The sequence below is a fragment of the Ornithodoros turicata genome, chromosome 4, assembly GCF_037126465.1.
Source record: "Ornithodoros turicata isolate Travis chromosome 4, ASM3712646v1, whole genome shotgun sequence".
NCBI lineage: Eukaryota > Metazoa > Arthropoda > Arachnida > Ixodida > Argasidae > Ornithodoros > Ornithodoros turicata.
The window spans coordinates 70,123,628-70,145,085 of record NC_088204.1 but is presented as its reverse complement, the minus strand read 5'-3'; the positions used below and the strand labels follow the sequence as shown (position 1 = coordinate 70,145,085).

The following is a 21,458-nucleotide window of genomic DNA, read 5'->3' as shown; positions in this document are numbered from 1 at the left end:
CGTCATCGCTTACGAATTAATTAGTCGCACAAAATGAATGCCAATGTTGCATTCGGTATCATGGGAGCGGTACGTGTTCGGAATGATGCTCACCTATTTTTTTTTTTTTTCGAATCCTTGCGAAGTCTCCCATTAACGTGAAAGTAATGACACGGCATGGGACATAACGACGGTTGTACAGTAATTGAAAACAGGGTGTCGAACCCCAAAATATACGGGTTCGGTTCGGGTTAGCGTTGCTTGGATTGCGTTCCGGTTTGTTCCGGTTCGGTCGCGCCAAAATATACAAACAAACGTTTGCATGTGCTGAGAGAACAGACTCAGGACGAGAGTCGCCGTTATTTAAAACATATGCTGTTCCTTCTATGTTCGCTAAAACACTGTGCGTGATGACACCAGTGAAATACGCATATTGTTCACACATTGCAAACAGCGGTCTTGGAAGAGAACGATAAAAAGGACTGCCTGGTACACAAAACACAGAAGTAACAACTGGGACTGGTGTACTTAAAAAGCGGAAAAAACTCCGTTTTCCCCCTTTATAAGTACACCAGTCCCAATTGTTACTCCTGTGTCTTGGAAGAAACTCGACCGGGGCGGCATAACTCACATGAAAAGTGAATGTAACTCTCTCGTCATGTGGAGTTTTCGACAGGTAAGATATTATGTTCGAATGGAAGCATAGACTTTCCATTGCCCGACACATCGCACTGTTATAACACAGTTTGCTCTTTTGTCGTACCTACGTAAGGCTGATATCGCGACACATATAAATATGGTACATTACGAGGAACAGTTATCTTCAAGTGGGAGATATGACACGTTGTTGTTTTCAGTTGTTAAGTAGGTCACACAACAGGCCCTCCCTCTGGGACTTTGCTTATAAGTCAGTTGTTCCCTGCAGTCAGTTCATCTACACCGTTTCTGAACGGAGCCTGCCTCGGTACAATTAATTGTCGCACGCAAGCAGAAGGCAGCATGTTCAGAGAGGCGTTCCTCGCTGCGGCGTTCTTCGCATGGTGTCATACATTTTCAGTGCAGGGGAGTCCGGTAAGTTATCTGTTGAGGTGACCGTCTTGAAAGTTCTCCGTGTTCCGTTACCGGGTCTCAGTACTACTTCGGGTATTTTAAAGGCTTCGTATACGCTCTCAGAATAAAGGGAGCATGGGAACCTCCCTTGGGGGTGTTCACGTTCATCACACATATCACTCCCATTGGGTGTTTAGGCTGCACCCCTTGTAAGGGTGTTCCTCTGACTCCCCTCCTTAAGGGTGTTCCCCGACCCCCTTCCTGCGGGTGTTCCCTTCACTGGTCTATTTCCCTAATTAAATACGGTCATGGAAGGGTGTTGTTGCACCGCCTGTCAGTTCGCGAGGCGTCCGAGCATCATTTGATTCCCTTTTTACTCCCTTTTTTCTACTACTGCACAGCAGGCAAGAAATGTACAAAATACAGGGAATAGTTATGTTATCAACACTGGCTCATAGTTAGGCTGACAACCGCACAGGTTTTGCTACTGTACGAACTTTGTACACTCTTTTCGTCCGCGCACTTGAGGTACGTTTGCAGACGAACGCCAGCAAACTTTTTTCAGAAATGTGACTGTCCTTGTGGGAATCCAAAAACTGCAGCGCCTCTACACTCTTAAATTCTAAACACCCTTTAGGGTGCAGTCACGCGATACGATAACTAACACCCTTTAGTGTGTAAATGAACACCCACAAGAAGAAAATACACCCTTCAGAAAGGGTGTTTTTAGTCCAGTGTATTGTACCCTTTTGGGTGTTTTGGAGGGTTCGATAACTAACACCCTTCTAGGTGTAAATGTACACCCCTTGGAGACATTACACCATCAATAAAAGGGTGTATTGTCTCGAGTGTCACCCTGCAAGGACACGAAAATGCAAAAATTACAGCTTTATTCAAATGAACATATTTAGATACACTGACTAGAAGTGTCGCAAGTGAAGAAGGACAAAAAAAGGTTACAGACCAACAATCGTTCGTGTTTCCTGATACATAACATTTGAGTTTTTCTCGGTGGCAGTTGGCACAACAATGTTGCGCTTCTTTATAGTATGTAGCAGTAGAGTTAGTTTCTATTTTTCGTTAGCAGTATTGTTAGTTAGTACAGTTTGTAGCGAATGATGCAAGCATGCATACCCTGTTGCCCAGAAGTCAGTCCCTGTCTGTTCCTATTCTCGTGCTCCGTACGCTCACAGCACTGTTAGCTTTGTCACTTAGAATTTCTATTTAACTAGTCACCATCTGGCAAAAGACTTACTCGTTACTTAAACGTCAGCTACGCCGATTTCCCGATGTGTTAAAACGGTTGTGATATTCAGAACGAGCACATCCAACTGCTCTCTGTACTTACGCCGCATTGACCCCATATGTGAAACCATTGAAGTTCGGACCCTGCTCGTGCCGTACCTTTCGTTGCCCGATTTGGCTGCTCGTTCTGAAGTTCCAAAGCAGTCTTGGAAAAAATCACACTTTTGTTCTGTTGGACCGGTACAACCTCCGTAACTTTGTATTTCATGTACAAATTCTTGGCATTGTATGTGCATTTCCACACCGCCATTTGAAATTGTTGTTGCACTCTGAAATTCTTGCAAAAATGTTCCGAAAGCGAGGAGGAGTTGTGAAGAAAAGAAGTGTATACTGGAATGAGCCAAACGAACGAAAGGCGGCAAGATATTACCTAAAATGGCGGTTGCCCCGAGGCGCAGCCGCGGGCCCGTCACTACGAAGTCCCCACCCCGTCAATGACGACGGAGGAGGATAACGCGCTCACGGGCACCCTAACGGTATGCGGAGCCGTTTATAGGGAGCGTTTGGTCATTAGGAGGAGCCTAACTTGAAGCGGGTCACGCGACGTCACGGCTAAGCAACTCCCCCGCCGTGCTCTATTGTTGTCCCGTCGTCACGCGGTCGCCGTCGCCATAGTGATGCTGATCGTAGTTTACGATGCAAGGAGGAAAGACACGTGCGTAAATGGGCCTTTCGAAACCCCTTCGTTCTTGAACTCTTTCAGTTTGGCAACAAAGCCCCCCCCCCCCCCCCATCACAGGCGGCTGTGGGTCATAAGCCGGTTATTCCTGTAGATTGCATTCTGTATGACAACAAAGCTGTCGACCTGCTGGCAGACAGTATCAAAGTATGAGAGACCTGATGTGCTCAGGCTGGAAGGCATAGAAAGGAGGAATACATACAAAGCCTCAAGTTCCTGAGAAATTAACGATGAAAGATGGAAGTCACTGAAAAGGTTAGCCAGCTGTAGGGCACGAACCCACATTTTCTGGATTACCGGTCTGCAGTTGTTACTGTGAAACCAGCTGGGATACGCACCGTTACGCATATGAAATGAATCTGTGAATGTAGCGGTGAATCTGAGTTTTCGTTAGTTGAGCATCTCCCATATAACTGTCACTGCACTGTGACTGTTTATCAGACAGACAGACCACCTCAGATATGCCCCTTGGACTGTGCACTCCGCAATGGTTTAGCGTGCTCACTTCATGCTCACCTTATACTGTCACCTTCCACAGCTTCCCTGAGACAGAAATGACTGCTAGCCATCAAGAGAAAAGATAAGTTCAAGGCCGACACAGCAAAGATGTGTTCAGAGAGACTGATTTTGACCCAAACGTGCCAAATGCAAGACGGGTTGTTTGTGAATTTGCGGTGCCATCAGTCTTCACATTCAAGAAGAAAGAGAGAAAACTTCCAAAGGAACGCACAGCAGTGATGCAAAACTATCGATAGCACATCCATACTCTCGAGAAACTATAGATAGTCTTAGGATAATTGAAAATCGATACTTGCTGCAATCGTACTAAGCTTTGATTTTTACCAAATGTTTCTGCTGTATGCAGTGATATAAATAGTTCTTAAATGGACTGTATTAAACTGTGTAAATATATCAGATATGGGAAAAAAAAAGAGCAGCCGTTGCACTAGGATAACTTAATTCTCTCTCAAAAATCGAAATGACAACACTCCAATGTTTCCAATGGAATAAGGAATGCAGAAGCGCTCTTCCTTGCTTGCATTCTCTTTTGAACTCCACATCTTGCCACGCGAATAACATAGTGAAACAGCGCTTGTGTGTGGCATGACACGCGATAGAACATCTGCAGGTAAGTCGTGTATATTACTCGGGTCGGGTAGGGAACCTTAAACATGGCGGAATTCCGGAGGTTTACGTCAGCGCTACAAGGGGCCGCTGGGTTTTGCGTATCGCCTATCCTCGGTTCTTTTTGTCGTACTCAACAAGTCATCAAACACTACAATTTCGGTATGCTGACCTTGCTCACATTCTCTCCGCAAAGGTGCCTGTGCGAGCCAACTCACCAATTAGACACTGTTAGGAGGTCCTTTTGCGAGAAAATATCAAAACGCAAGCTGTGGAACTTGTGGAATAAAGGCTACAACACACAAAATGTTTGCGCTGACTGTTACTGAACTGATAATATCTGATTCCAGTGCGCAATGTGAAGTAAACGACTTTTTCTCAGCAATAAGAAACAATGCTATGTCCTCTCATGCGATTATTATTTATCACGTTCTTTTAGATTCTTCCTCGTCCTCTTGATGTGTCCATACACGTCATAGTTGACGACTCATTTCCAGGACCTACAAGAATGGATCTGGAAGCTGCTCTGAACGGGGTAAGAACAAATATTCCCTTGTCCCCCATTGTTGGTGATTCATTTCAACGATGTGTGCTGTTTTTCCAGGCTACACTGAAGTACGCTGGTGGATTCCGGAATGTACATATAAGACTTCTACTCACGAGCTTTGCTAAGGTACGATACATTTTTCAGTAAACTGGTGAAGTGGGGTAGTTGGTAACATGCGCTCATCTTGAAGCAGCAACGAGGACACTGACAAACAATTGAAGAGGAGTACTGCTTTACTTACAACTAGGGGACAGACAAATCAACGCTGATTTTTTATACATTTTTTAGAACTTGGTGCCGCTATTCTTGAACCCGTTCCCCTCGAGGAATGTCGATCTTCTTGGTGGTTTAGATAAGTTTCTTATCTCTGAAGACAGAAAATTACCGGAAGGCACACCTCTTTGCCTGCCTTTTTTTTTATTAAATATCCTTCTTGATTATCCCTTCTATTGCTAACTGTAAGATGGGACAAGCGAAAACTTGCCCACATCGGACGTTGAAAACAGTACAGGAGGGCCCCTTTACACGCGCCGTAACCTGTTACCGTAACCTATGTATTGGCATCATGATGGAAGATCAAATAATCTTATGATAAATTATATGTTTATATATTTTTTATGTATTTGTATATTATATGTCTTATTATATAATACGTGTATTGTATTGATGTCTGGTTAGATGAGCCACAAAAGTAGTGAGCCCACCTTCCTTATCGTTTTAACCTACCACTCGCTATACCCTTAATTTACTTATTTGCTTTATTTACCCCAACCAAGTCAACAACTGAGGCCAGTTCTAAAACTCTGCCCCATTGCTTTTGCACTTGAGTGTAACGCTTTACCGTGTGCTTCAGAAGAGCGCCAACACTCCTGTGCTTTGCAATTAACTCACCCCAAATTTCCGATAGATCCCCTCCCTGTGTTGCGGCGTTATCATATTCTACAGTCATTTAACTAATCTGGCAATTTAAATTTAATGATACCCTCCACTACGCTGAACCCTTTACGCTGCCCCTGTTTCGCGAAGTTTTTTGCTCCTAACCTTAGCCGCTCCCTCCCAAGCCAAGTTCGTACGTAGTATCTGATTATATTTCTCATTCGTTCTTTACCCCAGCAGTCCCCACCATGCACCACTCTACACCTGTTTACCCAAACTTGATATTTCCCCTGCTATGAACATGTAAAGTTTCTGTTGTCTTTTGGTTGCTTTCCCATTATGATTACCCACATCTTCTTCAAACGTTAAGTTACTTAACCCAAATTTTTCTTAAAACAGGATCACAGGTACGCCGGTACCTTACACGCGAAGACGGCGTGCCTCACCGTTTCTATTTGACCGCAAAGCTCGCGGTTCCTTTCGCGGCTTTTCGCCCACAGATAAAACTTGTCCTTCACTGGTATGACTCCTACGCCACTTTCCACAAGAATGCTTTTCTTTTACCGTCTGACCAGTAACTATGTATTCTTTTCCAACCCTCCGCTGTTATTGTAGATGAATATTTCTCTATTTCTTTCCCCCTCAGATCTATGTATAATTCTGCGACTGAGCTTCCGCTGTAGTCTTTGCTCTTGTCTAACCTTTTCAATTGCAACAATGTGTGCTTCCCTGCTTCATAAATCGCTGGCTGCCATTCGGACATGGGACTCCTGTGATCTATCCTGTGCTGGCGAAAATGCCTTGTGTTTATTCCCAGCCAAAATTTAGCTACCTGCTGCCCGATGTCTTTGCCATCCAACTTCCTATATATTTCATGTAAAGCATGGGCTTGTGATAATTGTTTCAGATCAGCGATCTGTAGGCCCCCAACTTCGATAGGCAGCTTCATTTTCTCTTGCGCTACCCATTGCGTTTTCCCATCCCGTATAAACTAAAAGCAGGGTTTCTCGATCCTACTGCATATTTCAGGAGAAGAGTAAGCGACCGAAAACAGGTACGCACATCTCGGTATCATAATTCTTTTGACGATCTGCGCTCGAGCTGTGAGTGGCGTTCCCGGTTTGAGAATAAGGCCCCTAAGGTCATGAGAATACTCTTTATTCTCCTTCTGCTTGTCCATTCTATAACATCTCTTAGCTCCCATATTTTCCTTTGGATTCTTCGACCTTTAACTGCAGGTCCCTGTGATAGAGACACCCACTCTTCCATATTTCCTTGTATTCCCTTGTATTGACTGCCCTTGCTAATATTTTATACTCTAAATTTAACAACGTTAAGGCGCCCAACTCCTCCTTGCGCTGCCGGTCCTTGCAGAGCAGAGCGACCGTTCCTTCTAGGAAGATTTCTGGAAATGTACCTTTCTCAAGTGCACCATTAAGCACCTTCACCAAAGAGGGGCCCAGGATGTCCCAATACCGTTTGTAGAACTCTTCCGGAAACCCGTCGGGTCCCAGCGACTTCCTACTCTTCAGGCTTCTAACAGCCTGCTGTACCTCTTTACAGCTAAGTTCTATGCCTTTTCCTGCCTGTCCCCCACAGAAGGAATCACCTGCCGTGAGTCCATTCTCAAACATGTTAGCGTAGAAGTCCCTTGCAACAATGGCTATTTCACCTTGCCTGGTGACTCGACTGCTCTTGTTTGTCAGGGGCTCCATGGGCAGTTGCGCCAGATGTTTAGAGAGGAGCCTCCGCGAGCACCAGGCTTCCTGCTCTAGACTGTCCCTCGCCGCCATATACTTCGAAGCCTCCCACCTTTCCTCCCTCAGTAGTGCGAGGTTATCTTTAGCGGACGTGTAGCTCACACCGGAGAATACTCCCACGCCGAACTGTTGCAACGGCCACATGCGGTCCCGGAGCTTGTGCGTCGTTGCACGCTTCTCATGCGCTTTTTTTCGTCCCTTAGGCCTTAAGGCAGTTTTTTTACAGCATTTTTAAGTTTATCCCACCAATGAAAAGCATGGTCACTATCCTTGGCCCATCTCTGGATTTTGTCTTTGACTTCTTGGTCAACTTCTGGGAGATTGAGCAACTTTATATTCATTCTTCATGGACGTTAGGAACCCGGAAACCCCGTTTCTGTCACTTCCAACAAGACACCCCTCTGGTCGGAAATGTCAATTGTTTCGATGGTTTTAACGTCTCATACTTTCTGTGCCATTCGACTTGATATATATATTCTGTCGATTCTGCTTCCCCCTTTTTTATTGAGGCGGGTAAAACCCATTCCTCCACCACCTGCTATTCGCCACGCATCTTGGTTGTAATTGGAATTTTCGTATTGCCCACTCCAAGTGTCTAGCACCACTACTGTTGGAATGTTTTCCTGATGATGTATCTCTAATATCAGTTACGCAGTTAAAGTCTCCACGAAGTATAAAATTGTGAGCCCCAATAAAATAATACGGAAGTTCGTCGTTATAGAATTCCCCCGATTCTTTTGCTCTGTTTGGCCCATGCAGGTTAATTATTTTAAGTACTCCTTCTCCTTGGGCTATGTGCACTGTAATTACTCTCCCACCGACGTCTTTTTGAATTTAGGTACTCTTATGCTCCTTGGTTGTAGGAAAATAACTCCAACCCCTTTTGAGCTGTGCGTTCCATAATTCCAGTACGACTTTGTGTTAAATAGTTTATCGAATTGCATTGCTTCTTGTGGTTTGTACCAATGCGTCTCTTGAATTAAGGTACAGTTAACTCCCAAAAATTTCGGCAGTTGAATTACTTCATTTTGTTTCGGTTTGCTTCTAAATCCTCTTGCATTAAATGTTAGGAGTGGAGTGGAGGAAACTCAACTGCCAAAAGCCGAGTAGGATCCAAGGAAATTGCATATGCGCACTGTGACACCGCGAGAAAGGACAGCTACAGTGTTTGCTCCTTCTTTCATCAGAGGGCGCGATACAGTCTAAGCTCATTGGAGGAAAGCACGATTATGGAGAATGCGACTACGGATATGGAAACTATTATGGAGACTGGTTCTAGTGACATGATTGTGTCAGCCGATTTCATGATGAAGCGAACGTAAACGCAGGACGCTGCATGCAACCATAAACGCTACAATGTGAACCTCATACTTTAGTCAGACGGCACAACTTAAGGCAGTAGAGGGAACGACTGTAAGAAAAGGCTGTAGCTATAACTGCCGTAATTCCAAGGACGATGCCATACTTCAGGCACACAGTGCCTTTGCCGTTCCAGGGGTCGTCTCATAAATGCGTGTGGAAGACGCGTCGGTATAATGTTGTCACCCGGTTTTCATGCTAGCACAATACCTGCGGTCGACAGTATCCGTTCGAGAGCAGGCAGTTTAAAGATAACAGAGTTCCGTGAATACTGTTCCTGCCTTATCTCCGTATAACTGCGAAGGCCTTATCGCCGCCGTTTTTCTCAGTTTTTGTGCGCCCGTCTGACAAGGGCAAGGGTGTCTGACAATTACACATACGGCGTACCGAGATATTGGCGCACGGTAAGCTGTGGCGTGGCTTGTAACCTTACGCAATTGCCAGTAGGCCCTTGCCCGAGAAACGACATCATGACGTTGATAGACAGACTCAAACCGAAACAAGTTGGGAGGGTAGGGATGGACTGCAAGAATGGGCAGTTGCTCGCTGCCTCCTATTGAAAGAAATGTAGCAATGAAGTTCGCGTCCCTTACATCGACCATCACAATTCCCTGAAGGCCGTGGCTGTCGGGCGTGAAGTTGTTCGCCCTATAGCTTCCAGCGTAGTTCAACTCTGCGAAATTGGCGATGCTGTTGAACAGTCTGACGTCATTTGTTTACAAACAGGGAGATGTATATTGACTTGATGCGTGGAGCCATGAATTTACCAGGAAATATTATCACGTAACGATCCAATGTTTCTTTGTTTTCTGAGCATAAGCAAAGACTCGCTGAGCTTCTGCGCGGTATAGGCGGTACTCTTACTTTCAAAGTGTAATATCCGGTTCGTGCGCGTTCGCAACCCGAAATTAGCTGCTTCCATGCTACCGAGGTACCAGCCAAGGTAACGGCAGAAAGATGTGCAGGAATTGTCAAGCACACTAGAGCGTTACTGGAAGCTTCAAAGGAAGCCTCACGAGTGTATTAAAATAGCAGTAAGTAATTAAAAGGGTACTAAAATGTGTTCTGTGATCACACGGAACGTTTTCACTCGGAAATACGAGTGCAGTGAATCTCTTTACTCACATGTCACATGATTGAGGATGTGAGTTCGGTAGCATGAACGCGCGTACGGACTATGTCGCAGGGATAACAGTAGCGTCTTTCTGAAGCACCTCGCCTTTGCGACATCGTGGTGTTATCATGTCTCCCGACTTAGTGCAGTGCATCCTACCGAAACAAACGGAATACCGCTACCGCGCTACTCCACTCAGAAGTAGCGCAAAACTAGCGGTTCTACATATTTGAAAAGGGTGACCGGTTGAGCTGTACCTACCACTACGGCTACGAAGAGAACTACGCAGATAGGTTTCTGATATTTCTCCCCAATAAATTGCGCCGAGAGATAAAGAGAACCAGGCACAATGTGCACTTTACTGATGATTTAAAGGAGCACTGGGGTGACGCCTAATCTATTATTTTTTTTTTCTGTTTTTGGCTGCGCCCTGTACTGCAACGAATAAAATGCGTTCGTGCGAAAGAACGTAAAGGCGCGCGCGTGGTCTCCTCACGCCTTTCAATCATACTCCACTTTTCGAAAGAACGTATCGGAGAATGACGGAACGTCGTGACGTAGCCTATTCCGCTGACATGTGACTCGTGACGTATGCCGGCGCGGCTCGTGCCGGTATAAGCAGCGCGTGAGCTGGGAAGAAAAAAAAAACAAGGATGAAATGCAGGGTGACTTCTCCACGTCACACGAGGATCGTGTCAGCAGTCCGCGGCTTCTTTCTCCGGCAGTTTTTGCGAATTTGGTTGCGCAATGACAACACATTGCACAACCCACAGCAAAAATTAATTTAGACGGTGACCCCTTATCACGGAGTAAAAAAAGACAGCAGATGAAACTCCCCGTGAAAGCAGGTGGCGGCACACGACAGAGAGGGGTTAAAAGGCGTGTTTCGGACGTTTAGCGAAAGATGGCGCAGCAATGATTCTCTGATCGTTTTTTGAGATTCGCAATAGTAATGCATGGGACACCCCTAAGGTATAATGGTTGTATTTGCAACACATAACCAACTGTGAGGAGCATGGCGTTCTTTGTTTTCCGTAATCGACTAAAAGCAAGCCCACCCTGCCAGCTGCACTGAGCAGACGGGGTAGCACGCAGCCGCGCATCCCACGGGACTACACACAGCTCCACAGCAGGTAAAGAGAGGGTAACAACGGCGAACGGACGGAGCAGCCAATGACCGCCAACTCCCGACATCACGTGGCAACAAGATTTTCCCGCTCCACCATACAGGTGGCGCAGTACTCCGATCCCCCTCTCTCCCATCTATTTCCTCGCGGGAGAAAGTGAAATTTCACCTCCTGCCTTGTCTGTCCACCTGATTGACAGATTGACAGATGAGGCTGGGTTCTTCCAATCAGAAGTGTTTCCGTCCGGCTCGCAGCCTGACCGGTTCTGGCTCTTGCTGACTTCTGCTTTCCATACTAGCCCGTACTGGCTACCCCTGGCATCTAGGTCTACTAGCTCTCACGCACGCCGTAAAGTGATTCCAAAACAACTGTGAAGAGCGTTGTGATGAACAGAAATTTATTTGATCCATTACGCTGACACAATCGGCAGGTTGACGCATTTACATGCGCTGAGCGTACTGAGTCCATTGCGTAGCGCTTCCTGGCATACTGCACCAAAGTTCAAACATGCAAAACACGCATATCGACACAGCCAATTCCCAACGACTCTCACATACTTGCGCACAATTTCTTGATCATCATGTCCTCGCTTGCTATACGTGAAACATAAAATGATGCTGCTTCATGAGTCCTATTTTCTTGCCACCGCAATGCAAATCTGACGGCGCTCGAACGTGTTCATTGATCCAGAATTCACGACAACACTTCACTTTGTAATCCGATTCACTGTTCGTAGACCGATGCTTGTATCGAGAAAGAGTACAACACGATGAAAGCACCATAATACGCGGACAAGACGGCGAGTGCACTTGCCTCCCAACGAAAGGCACGGCCGACCCGGCGTCCACCGTTCAAATTTAAAATGAAACCGCTGAGAGAGTACGCAGTACGCAGGCGAGGAAGAGCGGGGTCCCGTTTTCAAATTCCGGCAACCAATCCGAACAAGCCTGTGGCGTCCGACCAATCGTGAGGCACCGACTGCTTGCGCAGTAACACGCATTTGGATACAGATTTTGCGAGAGCTGTGGGGGGCTGGTTTTTCTTTGTGCTCAGACTTGTTCAGTAAGTAGCCACTCACCAGGTCGCGTGCACTTATGCCATACTGTGTGTAGCATACTAGCTGAGTTTTTTGGACGAGACCTGTTAGTTCCTGCTGATCTTACATTTCTCATTTTCTTCTTGGGAAAAAATGGAAACAGATTGGGGTAGGAAAACAGGAAGACTTCATGAAGCTACGAAATGATGAACATCTCGACGGAAAACAAACTCTGAAGATCCTCGAAGAGCACGTAGAGGCCTTACATAAGGAAGAGAAAAATAGAACCGGCGCAAATGTATATACGAAGCACGTGGTCCTGCTTGCAACGGGGTGAGTGCTTTCATTGTGTTGATACATAGTTATCATGGCCTTTGCACTAGCTGCTGGGGAGCACTGCACAAGTCGCATTCTTAGATCCAGGCCTCGTCCGAGCCTGACCTTCCTTTGATTTACCCGCTCGGGCCAGGCCCAATGACTCCATGTCTGGCCCGGACCAAGCCCGAGTTATTCCTATGACGTGTAACCAGGACAAGGTAGCAGTTTTTCGAAGACGATAGTTACAGCAATGGCGGCTTTGTGTCCCCCTCGTGCCTATTAAGCTGCGCCGCTTTACGTCAGGAGTCACCCGTTACGGGAACAGGTTACATTGAACGTTCCCTCAACGCCAGTTCTCACTTGACGATCCCGACGCGGCGTCGTGAGCGGGCGGCGGAAATAGACTCGGATTTCCGGAGTCGGGAGAGGAGAGACGTCGAGCCAAAAATAAAAATATAAAATGCAACGCCTCATTTTTCGTCTGCTTTGGACGACGGAATGCCACTGTGGTGGGAACATCAAAATTTTGAATTGAATTTTATTCGACGAAGGACACGCCGCAACAAAAACGAAAAGCGAAAACAGAACATTCGCATCCATTTTGCGCCAGTAATTAATTCGTAACTGATGACAATGGCAAACGGAAACGGAAATGCGAAGAGCAGAAACGCAGCTCCATACTACACGGTGGTTTGCCCGGAGAAGGATTTCGTGACGTCACAGATCATTGTCGTCTGCTTCCAAGCCTGCATTCTTTCTCCCTTGCCGGATGCCTGATGATGTCAGCAGCGTGTTGCTATCAGCGCCCTCTCGCTTCACAAAGGCGAAGCGCTCGCTTCGTAATAAATTCGTTTGAGTAAAATCTGCGCAGTTTTGGACCGAGATATATCCTACACATGTTCCTGGTATCCCAAAGATTACGGATATACCAGAACCTTTGTGCTGATTCTGTTGCGGAGTACCCTTTAAGTACAAAATCAATAACCCTTCTTGTTTCTCGATTTCAGGAGAGCGATATGTGCATTGCCCGGTTACAAAGTTCCCTGTAAAGTCGTTGAGGGTACGCATTCGTCTTTCCTTCCACACTCAAAAGTGCCCTTATCTTTCACGCTTTCAAGCGTTCTTCAACATATGCTAGGACAACAATGCCACGAGGAATGTGTAACACATGCAATTTTCTTAAATTTCGCTGCTGTTATGCAAAAAGGAAAAAAGAAAAAGACAAAGGTCGATTCGTTACTCCATGTCGTCATTGTTTTTCTGATTCCCTGGCAGCGGGGGCTTGGAAGACGTGCCTTGATCGCAATTTTTCTCACTCTTTTTAGGCATAGCAGTGCCTCGGAGTCTGTGCACCAACACCAGTGCTGCGATTGTAACGTTTACCTCAGATATTCAAGAGCCTACTGAACGTGTTGCAAGATACATGGCACAGGTGTACGTAGCACTGTTTCGTGACATTGTGCGCAAGTATTTGTGACTTGCAAGTATTGCGCATGCGACCTTCGAAATCTGCATCTCATATCAGTACACGAGATTTCAAAAAAAGAAAAAGACTGCACCGCATCTAATTCAAAATTTTGCGCTTCGCTCCGTAAAATAATTCCAGTTTCTTCATTAACGCTTTTCCTGCAGTCTCCAGCGCATTGAAAATACACCTTGCTTTTGACTTCCGCACGTTGGTCGTTGTTTTCAATCACTATTTTTTTTTCCTTTACGCCTTAGGATGGGTGCAGATACACAAGACAACTGTGAATGCGGCCACAAAGAAGACAGCATATTTGATCTACGCGTCGAAAACAACATGATCGCTTACTTAAGGTTAGTAGATTGTGTGAAAAACGTGTCGCTTGTTAAAGGAGAGTCCACCATTGGCAAAGGGCTTGCTTATATTCATGTCCTTGGCAATAAAACGTAAGGGTGAGAGACCATAAACGACTGCGCAACATTCTGATGGCATGGGCGCCATTGGGCACCACATTTCATGGTCTTACATCGTTACCCCAGTAGCGACAAAGCCGACGTCACTGCCGCCACGCGAGCATCAAAATAGCTTTGTCGCGGGTCGCGGCTCATTATTTCTGCGTCTACTCCCAGTTGATATTTGTAGCATGTCGCTGAGTTCGTTGCCTGTTGTGACGAGACGCGACAACGACAACTTCTGCAGCGCGTCGCTTGCCGCTTGTTATGGGGTCCGCGCTATAGTTCGACCTGGATCACTCGTGACAGCGGCAGAACGAGCAGCAAGTGCAACATAGTTCGTGAGACCAGCACATTGGACAAGCACAAGAACGAAAAGAAAACAAGATGGCATCTACCTTCACCCACTGTTTCGAGACTCCTTGCATTTTATGCCGTGAACCGCTACAGGAGAAGATGAAGGGAATTGCCTCAGGACGAAAGCTGCCGATATTTCGAACGGAGGCTGGGAAAGAACAAGAAGAACAGTCCCTGTTCTAAATATTAGGGCCTCTAGACCCAACGCAATTCCGCTCATGCTTCCTTACGAGTTGGCTGGATTTCTATTCGTGTGTAAAAAAAAAAAAAGAAATGGTCGACGTACACCAATGCATTCTTGAGAACAGAAAAAAGAGAACTCTACTGCAGTTTAAACAGTAGTTTCCCTCTGGCTGTGCGCGTGTGCACGTACCTGAACCTCGTTGTCTGAGCACCTACATGTTGTACTTACAGAAATCTTGATTGGCATTGCCTCTCTCGACATAACAATCCGAAATATTTCCTGACACCGGGATCGCTTTTCCATGAAGCAAGTTTCTGTGAAGCTATATTACACGGCAGACCAGACGTCAGCTACTGCGGGGTATGTAGAAAACTTGTCACGCATGAACACAGATATGTTGTTTTCTTTCTCCTGCACAACAGAATTTCCACATATAGGTGTGCAGTAAGCTGCCTCGCTATCAAACCCACTTCTTCTGACATGTGCGCCGACTAGTGAGTGGTGAACTGGTGATCCGCATATCAGCCGGACGAAATATTCGCATTAGATACAGAGGATAATTTCCGCGTGCAGTATGTCAGGTATGCACAGTAACAGTGATAATAGGAACCTTCAACGATAACGGAAGCCCTGACGTATCTCCGGCTACATTAGTAACATCACAGATATGCTAGAGCCATATCGGCGATTCTATAGAAATAACGTTGGCTTTTGACAGCAAAATTTCTTTCCTGTTACTGGTCTGTTCTTTCTGGTTTCCAAACGTGAAAATGGCGCATCTCGACGGCAGTGTCACATTCGCAGATATATACAAGCGTGTGCCACAATTTAGCCAAGCAACGAATATATCCAGAATGCAATTTTTAGTCTGTTCATTTCGTAGAATATACAAGCAGACAGCTGCGGTACGGAGAGCTCAGCAGCAGCTACCAGGTATTTGCCACGGTGGTTGATGTGCTCTCCGCTGAGCAGGTATTAGCCGGAACGCAAACGTGACAGCAGACTCTTTTAATTAACGTTACACGCGCTGAAACCAAAGGGTATTCTGTGCTCAAGGCTCCTGACAGGCATTCTTCTACTTTGACAGAGCGATGACGACCTAAACCACTGCCAGCTGCGTTGCTGCTCACCAGGCAATATCTTGACTGAAGTGTTCACCGCTCCAGATGGGACTCCGTGTGACTCGTCCAAGCATGTGAGCATAAGGAGCATAGCATATATACATATACAGGGCTTTTGTTTTTTATCCTGTACTTTTTTTTTCTAAGAGATGTACGACAGCACAGATGTCGTTTTGCAGTTGAGTTATACGGCCATGCCCGCATCCGCTGGAACTAGTATGAAGCTACAAGATGACTAGTTACCTAGAATTCATTACTTCTTTCATTAGGGAATTTAGGTCGAAAACGCGATATCAGAACGCAAGACTATTCTTTGTTGAAAGTCATTCTATCTTTTAAAAATCCTGAAACAAGAGCATAACTGTGAAATATTCATAGCTGGATTTCGCTATGCAAACGAGCCGAAACCGAAACAGTGCGCCTCAGGAGCGCGACTCTTCGGCTTATCTGATCAGCACGATCTGATCAGCCGAACAGCACCCGCGCCATTCATCTTCATCGCTCCAAAGCACGTGACCCTCTAACTGGGTATGAGCACTGTGCCCCCTGCTCTCCCGGTCGGTGCTGTTTCCGTCTAGGCTCATCAGCGTGTGCAAATTCGTCGATTAATATTTTAACGCATGTGCGCGTTTCAGTTAACAAAAAAGAAGGAAAAAGAACAACGAAAGGCATCGCTTTCAGCAAGGTTTGCCTCCCATTCTGAGAGTTAATTTTAAGAATTTAGGCATTTACTCATCTTGTATCTACATACCGTATTTTCCGGTGTATAACGGGCAACCCTAAAAACGGGCCCAATTTGAAAAATGTTCTATGTATGATGCGCACCGCTGCATAACGCACACCGCAATGTTGCTACAAGCTCCTGTACTGCCACCAGTATACACAATAAACCAAGGTGGTGTATCATATCATATGTATATCCTACATTTGAAACACATTCAGTCAAATCCGTTAAACTCCGATGCAAGAGCGTCCCTCTCATAGCATACACCTGTCTCCTCTCTGCTTTCCGTTTCGCGTCCCTTCTGTATCACGCCATTCTTCTTAAATGAATCCAATGTTGTCTACCGCTGAATAGCATTCTTAAGCAGCATCATTAACTTTTTTATGAAATCCAGTGCCCTTTCGCCGGTTTTGCGAACTGGCCCTAAGGGATATGTGAGAAAGTCACAGCACGCTCTGGAACGGGCTCGAATTATCAATGATCAAAAGAATTGATCAAAGCCTGTTTTGATGATGCTTTATTCACATTTGATGAAGCTTCGAAGGATGACTCTTGACGTCGTATGCGGTTGGTGCAGGATTATTTTTTTTAGCCTGACCCCTGAAAAGAAGTTCTCCAGGCAGTCCTGGCCCAAACGTCCGGTTAAAAAGAACTCGTAGCCGTGTACCTTCAGGACCTCTTCGTGCAACTTCAGCACAGCCTCTGTCGACATAATAACACCGGCCTCAGCTGGGTTGCAATGGAATCTTCATGTCGCGAATGGTGTTACTGGTCAGCTTGAGGACGTCGAGAGCCATTGCGTACTTGTCCGGATTCGCGTAGCTCAGAGCCAGACCTCTGTTGTGCCATGACGCCATAAACTTGAAGCAATCTGCAGTCAGCTCCGTGAACCACGTCCTTGTCTCAGCTGCCATAGGAACGACATCTTTTTCACTCAAGTATCGGATGGCTGGCGGTGCCTCACGAAAGAAACAAAACAAATCTCTGAGCACAATCGAATAATTTCAAGTCTGATCTTTCGGCACCTGTCCATCAATTGACGATCTGCTGAAGTGGTACGCTAAATCTTGTTTCCATCTGCTATTCAGACCTCCAAGCACGAATACCAACGCTCGTTCTTAGCAAGTTTCTCGGGCTGATGTGGCACTGCTGCAGCTCCGAGGAAGGCATCCTGGTAACGGCCATGATCGAGGCCCTCGGTTATCTTCATCTCGTCAAGAAAAAGGACACTGTCTCTTTCAATATCGCTCATGCTGTTCCCCTTACTTTCAAGAGTCTTGACAACTTGGAGCAAAGCTCAGGCAAGAATGTGATGTTCTGCCGTCGCCGGATCAGGATGCAGTTACACGGTAGAGGGTGCCGAAGCGAGAGCAGCACTTCGCAACCTGCAGTTCCACAGCTGAATTTGATTTGCTGAGTCTGCTTAATTGTTTCCACTGACCATGTGTTGCCCTTGTTATTTGGCCGAACAGGCGCCTTCTTCTCAGTTACATTAAGGAAGGGCATGTTCAGGAGTCGCTGCAGCCGCTCTTCTAAAGCTTCGACCCTTCTTCGAAGTTTCTTGACTGTGTGACACGGCACAAAATAAACACAGTTTTTTTTAGTCGTTGCTGGCTTATGGAGTCATAAAGTCACTCTGCCTATGCGCCCTAATTGTGACATTCATGGACATTCATGGGTGTGGATACTCATTGTATAGCTCATAAGTCGTTTAGTCCTCTGACATAACACTACATTGTAAGAAATAATAATAATAAAGACTAAAGAAAAAAGGCATATTTGCCGAAAAGAAGTCATCCAAAAAATTGGAGTGCACACTTCACAGCTCCCATAAGCGAAAGGACAGCGAGTCACGTTAAAGGCATGTTAAGCTGCGAAAACCCAGTCTGGAACTGTGCAGTGTGCAATCCAAACGGATTTCTTGCAGCATTTCAGTTACGACACATTTGTCAGCAACAGAGTTTGCAGTAACTTGTGCGGTAAAGTTACGGATATTTTTCTTACAGTGGTAAACGAATTATACGTGTTCTACGTTCGTTCCTCTTCCAACCAGCACGTGGTATCCGCAGGTGTATTGTCAGGCAGACGAGTATAGCGATAATTTCGCCGAGATAATCTGTTACACCCGTTATCTTTCGAGTCTAATCTATGATAAAGTGCTAGCCCTATAGATGAGAACTTGGACTCTGTTCCTTTCTGAATTTCAGGCTTTACACCTGCCAGGGCGTGCTACTTGGAGCAACTCGACTGACTTTCTGGTAAGTCACCCCAAATGCCCGTTTGCTGATACATACCTGGAACTGTAAATCTGTATTGTCTATGTACGATCTGGTGGCTTTGACAATACCAGTGTAACCCTGCACCGTATATTGTTTTCTCGCAGAATGCAAGGCTCTGCTATAGAGGAAGGTGCACGGCAACAGCGGCTGACTTGCAGTACATACTCAAGTCCGATAAGGAGATCATTGATTGGTGAATTTCTGCGAATTATGGGTTTCCTGGATAATATCTAGGCTTTCGCTATAGCGTGCTGCACTCTATATACATTCAAATCCTGTGAATCACAGTTAGCGAGAAATAGCACATGACAATCTTCATAGCCATGACATCGCTGCACGCCAGATGGTCGCGCTGGTTTTGTATTTCGCCAAAGCGTTTATGAAGGGTTCCTCATTTTCGCATTTTACCTAAGCTAACACGCCTTAACCAGCAGTAAAGCAATCGTATAAGGAGTACGTGACTGTTAACAACGCATCATCCGCTCTAGCCCCACACTCTAAGGAAAAATAATTAGTAATTTTACTCCTTTTGGGTCTCAATGCATTGCCACGAAAAATAGTCCCTTTCGGGAGTAAATGAATGTCACAGAGTGGAGATTGCATTTGACGTTCTGTTGTAAGAGTCCCAGGTGCACAATTGATGTGCATGCAAGAAAATACTTTGAGTCAAACGATCAACCGTGATAGATCGAGTGATATAAGAAAAATAAATTGAAATTGAAAATGAAATATCAAATCTTGCGATCATACGTAGGGCACTGTTTGCGAAGAAAGAAGCGTTAACTGTTTCTTTCTCTGTGTGTGGAAAATTTCTGTGGCGAAGTTATACAGCCTTATGGCATCAAATTGACCAGGAGCACATATTTGCGTATCCTGTTGAATTCGGAAGACCATTCGCGAAGCTCAGTGGCTATTTGCCGTCCAAGGGTGTAAACGTCGGAGTTAAAGGACTAAAATGGGGAGTAATTGTTGTCTAGGGGACAAAAAGTTGCAATTACTCACCATTTTACTCCTTTTTTTTTTCTTCTTGGAGTACAGTTGCTCGGGTATCCCCCAGGGTACTGTGATTAGCACCCTCCGTCTTTTTTTAAAATTTTCTCAATGACTCGCCCCTCAGGTATATCATCTCGCCTCAGATTATTTGCCGACGACTATACGTTATCTCTCGCACGATTCGTCACATCGCGGACTTTCCAAGCTCTCCGAATCTGATTTCGATAAAATGCGCCATTGGCGCGAAACGTACCTGTTACCGGTTAACATCGATAAGTGAAAGGTAGTGTCGTTTACACGCCTACACACACATAGGAATTTATATTACATTGGTCCTCCGATTCTCCAGCGTGTTGATTCATATGCGTACCTTGGCCTGCGTTGCTCCACTTTCGAATTAATGTTATTACAAATCGTGACACTTCAACCTGTTATTATCCAGTGCAACTTTTTTCGTCTACTACTGTATTAGTGCTTTTTTCATTACTTTTGATGCGACTTTGATGAGACTGAGATTTCAACGTTAGTAATTAAGTGTGTTTTCTCCACTATTATTTCCATTGTAGTTCCTTTATGGAAGCATACTGTATAACAATGTAACGTGTAACAATGTTCGTGTCCCTCCTCCCCTATGTAGTGCCCTCTAGTGGCTTTAACGTATTTTGTCAAATTAAATATTAAAAAAAAAACACTCATACGGACTCAATTCATTCAGCGTACCGCGGTTTAAACGGTGGAACATCCGACGACATGTTGATGTTGGCGGAAAAAAACTGTCATAAACTGTTTGTGTATCAGCTGTGTGCATCAGCAGATGTATAGTTACGTGACCCCCTGCACTCGAACTCATTTTACTGCGCGGCTTTTCGCCGTCCAACTATACGACGCGACCATTTTGTAGCGCTACATCGTAATTCCTCATGTAACCCTCTGTTGTAATTTATAGGGTACAGTAATATATATACATATGCTGATCAACATAGCTGAACTGCTGCTACCATGACTATAAATCGCATGCGCATCCAGACTCAGATATAAATGTTTCGCATTAATGTAATTGTCACACAGCACGTCAATCGGGTGCGAGATACAGCCCTGTGAGCAACATAAAAGTTCGGACTCAGCCAATCAAACGGATGTTGGATAGCGGGCGTATAGATGAACGAGGACTCGTGGTTTGAACAACGAACAAATCAAAAATTTACTATTGCTACACCTGATCAGATACACACACGGTCTTATAAAATCTCAGCTGCAAATATAAGAATGCCACACAGGCAACAATCACAATACGCCAAGACCACAAATCTGAACTACGAGACAACTCTGTCACACAGGCTACTATAAATCACGGCATGTAAAACAGTCATCGCTTTTCAAGCAAACTGAGCTGTGGTGGTTACGGAGCCCTCGGTCGCAGCCGAATGCCGTTCTTCTTCAGTGGGGGTTCTTCCTATATTCCTTCGTGGGTACACAAAAAAATCGTCGTTCACTTTCATCACACAGAGACTCTCACACACTTGGTTGCATAACTTGACTCTACAGTCTTTGCCCTTCTTCGTCGATCCACAAAGTTCCGTTCCACTATACCGTCCACCCATTGAATGT

General features: G+C 45.4%; 1 protein-coding gene across 1 annotated transcript; it reads left to right on the top strand.

Annotated features, from left to right (window-relative positions):
• Positions 1–862: 862 nt before the first annotated feature.
• On the top strand, positions 863–20,541 carry LOC135391801 (uncharacterized). The gene is made up of 11 exons (XM_064622267.1): positions 863–1,050; positions 4,578–4,673; positions 4,743–4,811; positions 12,121–12,290; positions 13,283–13,335; positions 13,601–13,709; positions 13,998–14,093; positions 14,964–15,093; positions 15,821–15,928; positions 18,786–18,836; positions 18,962–20,541. The coding sequence occupies exons 1-11, from the start codon at positions 979–981 to the stop codon at positions 19,052–19,054; spliced, it is 1,047 nt and encodes a 348-aa protein (XP_064478337.1). The 5' UTR covers positions 863–978; the 3' UTR covers positions 19,055–20,541.
• The last annotated feature ends 917 nt before the right edge of the window (positions 20,542–21,458 follow it).